Source organism: Charadrius vociferus, unplaced genomic scaffold (genome assembly GCF_000708025.1).
Source record: "Charadrius vociferus isolate BGI_N301 unplaced genomic scaffold, ASM70802v2 scaffold161, whole genome shotgun sequence".
NCBI classification, from domain to species: domain Eukaryota; kingdom Metazoa; phylum Chordata; class Aves; order Charadriiformes; family Charadriidae; genus Charadrius; species Charadrius vociferus.
This window is the reverse complement of record NW_009646928.1, coordinates 3,712,863-3,720,131: the sequence shown is the minus strand read 5'-3', so window position 1 is coordinate 3,720,131 and position 7,269 is coordinate 3,712,863. Positions and strand designations below refer to the sequence as shown.

Genomic DNA, 7,269 nt, shown 5'->3' with positions numbered 1-7,269 from the left:
TGGCGGCGATGGCAGTGGCCGGGCAGGAGGAGTACGCGTACCTCTACGAGGACTCCGCTCACCCCGCCGAGTTCCTGGAGGCGTTCCGGGCGTTCTACCTGGACGGGCTGTTCACCGACATCACCCTGCAGTGCGCTTCGGGGGTCATTTTCCACTGCCACAGAGCCGCCTTAGCAGCTTGCAGCAATTATTTTAAAGCCATGTTCACAGCCGATATGAAAGAGAAATCTAAAAACCAGATCAGACTTCCCGGGCTCAGCCATGCCGTACTGGAAGCCCTCGTGAATTATGCATATACATCACAGATCCAGATAACAAAGAGAAATGTCCAAAGCCTACTCCAGGCTGCAGACCTCCTCCAGTTCGTGTCAGTAAAGAAAGCCTGTGAGCAGTTTCTAGTGAGGCACTTAGATACCGACAACTGCATAGGGATGCACTCCTTTGCGGAATACCACGATTGCTCGGAGCTAGAAAAAGAATCCAGGAGGATATTGCTATGGCAGTTTGAAGAAGTGTGGAAGCAGGAAGAGTTTCTGGACATTGGCAAGGAGAAGCTCTCTTTTATTCTGTCCAGAGAGAATCTCAATGTTTGGAAAGAAGAGGCAGCTGTCGAAGCTGTCATTAAGTGGGTTGCACACAACGTGGAAGAAAGAATTGAAGACATCTATGAACTGCTAAGCTGCATCAAAGTCGACTTAGATAACATGTATTTGAGGTCAGCTTTAAGCCTGCAAAAAAAATGCCGGCTTAATGACAGTAAGATAAGGTCACTCATTTGCAATGCCCTGAACCCCAATCCCAAAGGTCTTTCCAGAAGACCCACAGCAGCCATGTATGTGATAGGGGGATATTATTGGCATCCCCTATCAGAAGTGCATGTTTGGGATCCTTTAACCAACGCATGGATCCAGGGAACAGAGATGCCAGATCACACCAGAGAGAGCTATGGGGTCACGAGCTTGGGACCAGACATATATGTGACAGGAGGTTATAGAACGGAGAGCATTGAAGCCCTTGACACCGTGTGGATATATAACAGTGAGAGAGATGAATGGACAGAAGGCTGCCCCATGCTTGACGCAAGGTATTATCACTGCGCAGTTTCCTTGAGTGGCTGCATCTACGCGTTGGGTGGTTACCGAAAGGGAGCTCCCGTGCCAGAGGCTGAGTTCTATGATCCTTTAAAAAAGAAATGGTTTCCTATTGCAAACATGATCAAAGGTAGGTAAGCTTTTGGTATGCCATTTGCCTCAAGTGTCGATCCTTTTGCGTTTGTCGCTTTTAAGTGCCATGGACACATTTAGGGTCAAGTTCTAGTGAAGTCCGTGGGAATCTCCTGTTAATGTTGGTGTGCTTTGGTTCAGGTCTTTACTAGCTAAACGACTGCAAACATCCAAACGCTATGCTGGGCTGTGCCACTGAACATTAGGGTGGGAAAGCAAGCAGTAGTCTCAGTTTACTTTGCCTTCTTTCAGGAGTAAAATTTCTGTTCAAATTAGAAAGAAATCAGAAAACTACCTGGGATTAGAGTCCATTCAGTAGGTGGTCAAAGAGCAAACTCCAATAAAGGGATTGTATTATTTTAATATAAGACCATATTATTAAGATTTTCTGTGCATTTGTTTATAAAGGTGTCATCTTAATTTAAAACTTCTTGCGTGCAGTTTCCTCATATTTCAGTGTATCATGTCTTTGAGATCCTTAATTTAATCTTTAATGTGAGGATAATGAAAAGCACTAATACCTGTTTCTAGCAGCCAAAATAGCGCTCTATTAAAAAAGTATGAATTTGGACCACAGCCTAACTAAAGGGTATAATTTTGTTATAAAGTTTATAAACAATTACATATTTTATCATATCTTTTAATAAATTAATGTAATTATAAAATTTTACTGTAAGTTGATGCAACATAGCATTTGTCTGCATACATGAGAATTTTTGGAGGTATCTGTAATGGGAAAAAACACTTCTGCTCCTACAACTTTCTTCATTGTTCGTATATTTTCCACAAACATTGCTATTATTCTCTTTATTTCCTTTAAAAATAGAAAAGCTAGGTTAATACTGTGAGCAGTTACACATTCTGTGCAGTTGTTTTGTCCCATTTTCTGTGTGAAACTTCTTAGATGCTTAAAAAAACCCACACTAATTTCCTAATTTTGGTCCATTTTATCTTGCCAGATCCCTTGTTTTGTTTTGTTCTCCTAGAGACAGCGTTAACATGGCTCCATTCGGTTTGTGTCCTTGTTTATACAATAGCATAATTAATAATACCATGAGAAAGACTATAAGTATCAGAAGAGATAACCCAAGACACTCAATGATCTCAACTCCCATCGTCTTTGTCTTTGCCATGAGTGGCTTTTAAAAATCCCTTTAACTTAGGGAAATATTGAAAGTAATTCCCTATTCCAAAACCAATGTGACAAAGTGTCTTTAATTACTGCATAAAAATTCTGTGAAAGACTGTGTGGCTGTATTATATGCAATATGGATTGGTTACTGCAGTATTATTTAATCGCTCGTGACTTATGCTGATAAAATAAGGTGTCTTGACAAGTTTATTTAATTTCACATTCATTTAAATACTTTAAGGTATAATTTCACCCTAAAATATTAATTAACAAGACATTTGAAATGGGTTTATGGATGGAAGTGACCATAGTAATTGCGTGCAGTCTGAAGGTGTGTTGTGACTTTCACACTGTGTACAGGTGTTGGAAATGCCACTGCCTGTGTCCTGCATGAATTCATCTACGTAACCGGAGGTCACTATGGGTACAGGGGAAGCTGCACCTATGATAAAATCCAGAGGTACCATTCAGGTAGCAATGAGTGGAGTATAGTCACCACAAGTCCGCATCCAGGTAAACAATAATTTCTGTAATGAGGGTAGAGCTTGATTTGATTACCTATATCTGGGAGTCTTTAAGCCCACTTGAGTTTCTGGCATGTTCCTAATAAAAAGGAGCAATGCCTGTAGGGCAGCAAGGGTCAGAGCGGGATCATCACCCATTTCCAGGCTTTGAGAGGGGAAGGGAAGACCCTCTTCAAGCATCTGTTCTATAGAAATCACTGTATAAATACTGAACTAAGGAACGGCTGCGTTCTATTAAATAATGTAGTAAACTAACTTTCTATAAAATCTGTCTATTCATAGGCATTTGGCAAAAATAATATGAATTTTAAAAGGGTTTTCTCTATGTTCTACATTTGGTAACAATACGTTTTTAAAGCAGTTCTCACTAAGCGCTGATGCTCACGGCTGTATCTTCTGTAATGCCTTGAGCTTGCTTTTACCAAGTGTAGCAGAAAATCCTGAGGTGTCTCCTAAGCTCAGTGAAGAACCTCAGACACCGTCAGTGGTGCCCAGTGCTTGTCATGTAGCTGCAGTTTAAGTTAACATTATCATGCTGAGCTCAACTGTATTCTTTTCTTCCTGAAGAATACGGATTGTGTTCAATTACACTACAAAACAAGATCTATTTTGTGGGTGGACAGACCACGATTACGGACTGCTATGACCCAGAGCAAAACGAGTGGAAGCAGATGGCGCACATGATGGAGAGAAGGATGGAGTGTGGCGCAGTGGTTATGAACGGATGCATCTATGTAACAGGAGGATATTCCTATTCAAAAGGAACATACCTGCAGAGTATTGAAAAATACAACCCTGAACTGAATAAATGGGAAGCAGTAGGTAATCTTCCCAGCGCTATGCGGTCACATGGCTGTGTCTGTGTGTATAATGTGTAAACATTTAATTTCCATGTTGCTGCTACAGAAAACAGCTGATGCAGTATTTATAATAGCACTGATTACCTCATGAATGAGATGTATAATACAATCTCTTAGCGCACATCATTAAAAACTAGGTCTAATTTGTCTTTACTTTAAACTATTCAGAAATACAAATGTGGTAATGAGACTTCCATATATTTTTCAGTCCAATCATTCTTTGTCATGAAACTTTTCAAACGACTCTCTTGGAATACTTTTCGCAGCTCTATAGGAACTACTGTGAAAAACAGATTTCTTTTCATTAATCACTGGGTGGAACTATGATCTGGTGCTAAAGTGCATAAAGCCAAACAAGATACTCTGCATTTCTATGGACTACTGGGCTTAAGATGAAATCTTTGATACTCCAAAGGTAGCTATAGAAATGGTCCGTTGCCACAAGCTAAGCATGTGGTACATGCAGAGCAATATCACTTGGATAACTAGGTTATCGCATCCAGAAATCATGGGCAGTTACAGGATGCCGCCAATTATATGTTCAAGTGCCACAGCGGAGGAGAGCGCAGGCTGGGAATGAGGGAAGAAATGTCATGCAGTAGCCCCAGAGCACAAGCCAAAAGTGTGCACTAGTTTTCCAGAAGGAGAACAGTGCTCTGCAGTATGAGGCAGTTTGAGAAAAGTGCTCAGTTTGCCGTTCTCACACTGGCAGGACCCGTGGGAAATAATAAAAGACTCTGCATGGCTTTGCAATGTACTCTCTGGCTGATGCATTGGTATTGTGTTTTGTTTTTTTTTTTTTCCCCAGATAAAAGCCTTGCCATGGTAGCTATTTTTTAAAAATCAAATTATATGTCTTTGTGAAATAGAAGGAAGAAATGAGAGACACTGGAAAGTTGCTAACATCCCCCTGAGATACAAACTTCTCTATTTTGTTTAATGCCATTCGATCTTTTTAGAATGCTAAAATGTGACTTGAGCAAAGGTGACAACTGAAGAAACTTGTCAAAATATGTTATGTGTGGAGAAATTGAATGCTAAGTGGTCCTTTGGATTTATTTATTGTTTCTCTCAAAATGTAATATGAGATCTGCAAATTCTGTCGAGAAAGCAACTTGAGATGGGCAGGAAGGTTGTCATTTTGTCACCTCTTCACTGGGAGACGCCTGGGGCAGGCTCCCAGCGCAGCATGGCAGTGCCAGCACTGGCAGAAAGCAGAATCCATAGGTAGTATTTAAATAGCTGGTGGTGTTTTGACCCTGCCATCTCCAGCCGTCCCACCAGTCCTCATTTTGCATCCTGCCATGTAGGTAGTAACACAAACACATTTGACTGAATCGTTGTTGCAGTGACTTCTTAGGATTTGTTTTCACCTCATAGCTTGTATAGATAGTGTAATGTGGGGCTTTTTATTAGCCTGGTTCCCTGAGGGAGTGAGGTGCAACTGTGTTGTCTTTCTGTGCAACTGTCAGCTCCTCTCTGACACTGTGCTCACTTATCTGGGTTCAGCCATGCTCTACAGGGAGGTATAGGTCTTAAAAAGACAAATTTATTTTTTTTCCCAGGTTTTATGAAAATTAGGAAAGGGATAGAGGTGGGGAGAGAGAGACTGAAAGGAAGCAGGGGTTGTATGGAAAGTACAAGATGGCAAAGCCTTCCCAGTGCCGAGGAGGTGGCTGTGAGGAGCATTCCTGCTCCTTCTTGCCTTTGCTGCCCCTCACCTGGTCCTGCTTCAGCTGCTGTGGGGCCGTGCAGTCTGATAGTGGTGATCCAAATAAAGAAATGCCGTGGGGAGCAGAGAGGCTCTTTTAGCCTGGGTCAGTTCCCCAATCCAGCGTATAAAATGACAGCAGAAACAACTGTTAGACATTGGCATGAGAGGCAGTGACAACACAGGGCTGCTGTAGGGTGTGGTGGGAACTTCCAACACCAGCACTGCCTCCAAAAATGGCATTTTGGTTTTATTGGATTTATCAGATATGATGGAAGCAGCTTTCCAGGCAGGTAAGCCCTGAGTTGATAAGATTTCTTTTTCTTGATCATGAGCATGTTCAACATTTTCTTGTTCTTTTGCATTTTTGTATTATTTCTCACTTGCATTTGACCGCTGGTAGCAGGCAGCACTCAACTCTGAGCTTTAATGTGAAGTTCTGTGGTGTATATATAGTTCTTGTTTTGATGTCTTTGTGTGTCACCTTACTATATCAGAAGCTCACGTGTGCATGGGTTCAGCATTTTGCTTTGTTAGCTGTCCTGCTGAGAGCTATTTAATCCAATGGAATTTGTTTAAAGACTCTAAACTGTGAAGAAGTGTGGGGAACTGAACTCTGACGCTGTTTGAAATGTGTGGGCCGGGCAGGTGGGCAAAAGAAATAAAGTGAATTTGTGTCTCCTGGAAATCTCCACAGCCGAGAATTGTTCAAAGGCAGGTGGAGATTTAAAGGACAACATTGCAAGAGCATGAAGGTAATCTTTGTATTGAACGGAACTGCGATGAACTCAATGTGTGTATGTAATTTTTCAGTGCTAAATATGTACCCATGAAGCTTCATGTTTGTCGAAAAACATGAGCATGGAACAGCTGCTTGTGGATGGCCCTAAGGTATATTCTGGTCTGTATCCCGTCACTGACAGTTGTAAGTCGTTGCAAGGATGTAACAACAAGGCAAGGACTAACAAAACCTCCCAGTGTCCACCTGTCTGCTGCGTCAAAAGTAGATGCTTAATGTTGGTGAAAGCCAGCGCTGTTCCGGGGTTGGAGCACAGGCACTGGATGCAAGTCTGCTTTCTCCCTCGAGCGATACACTGCGCCTCCTCCGGCTCAGGGAAAAAAGCCTTTAGTTCTGACATGCTAGGAGTGTGTGCTGAGCTGGTGTCAACAAAAGTCAAGGACGTTACTGCCTAGGGCTTCAGTGAAGTCCGAACATTTTAGAGATTTTTGAATGCACTAGAATAAATGGAGTGTAAAAGCTCAGACTTGTGGTTAAATTTTAACTGGTGCTATTTTTTACAATCACCTACAATGCCCTTTTCAATTACCTCGTGTCTGTAGTACATCCTGAGAAAGCGTGTGGCCATAGGGTCTCGAGCACAGGCAGGAATGTGAATTTGGGGGAGGAACAGGGATTCTGGCTCCCGGTCAGCGACTCGTGCATCCGACAGGAGGGGGAAAGCTCAGCGCGGGGGCTCTTTTAGCCAACGGTGTGGTACGTTTTAGTAATAATAGTTGAATGTGAACACTACATTATTGTGCTATCAGACCTGTACTATGGTAGACTTTCTGTAAACTAGAAAATGAACTAATACAGAAGTTGAATCACTTGTTAAGTTAGTGCTATTTACGAAAATTTTTACTCGTGTGATTCCCGCGTTTGTAGCACTACAGATGTCTACAACACATCTATAGTACTTAAGCGAATGTTTGTAATATTTAATAAATATAGTATCAGCGTACAAATAAGCTTTTGAGTTTCTTTTCCCGTTAGCTGCAGAAGGTTGTGAACAGCAGCCCCGCACACCCTGCAGCGGCC

The 7,269-nt window shown here is 42.0% G+C and overlaps 2 protein-coding genes across 2 annotated transcripts in view; both read left to right on the top strand.

Moving 5' to 3' along the window:
• The first annotated feature begins 8 nt into the window (after positions 1-8).
• LOC104294895 (kelch-like protein 23) lies at positions 9-3,757 on the top strand. Its single transcript, XM_009894570.1, has 3 exons — positions 9-1,221; positions 2,716-2,868; positions 3,447-3,757. The coding sequence occupies exons 1-3, from the start codon at positions 9-11 to the stop codon at positions 3,755-3,757; spliced, it is 1,677 nt and encodes a 558-aa protein (XP_009892872.1).
• A 1,881-nt stretch (positions 3,758-5,638) lies between these two features.
• The window catches only part of SSB (Sjogren syndrome antigen B (autoantigen La)), a 12,909-nt gene continuing 11,278 nt past the window's right edge, over positions 5,639-7,269 (top strand). Inside the window, exon 1 of the mRNA XM_009894567.1 lies at positions 5,639-5,743. The gene's annotated coding sequence lies outside the window, so the exon portion shown is untranslated. The remainder of the gene's footprint in view (positions 5,744-7,269) is intronic.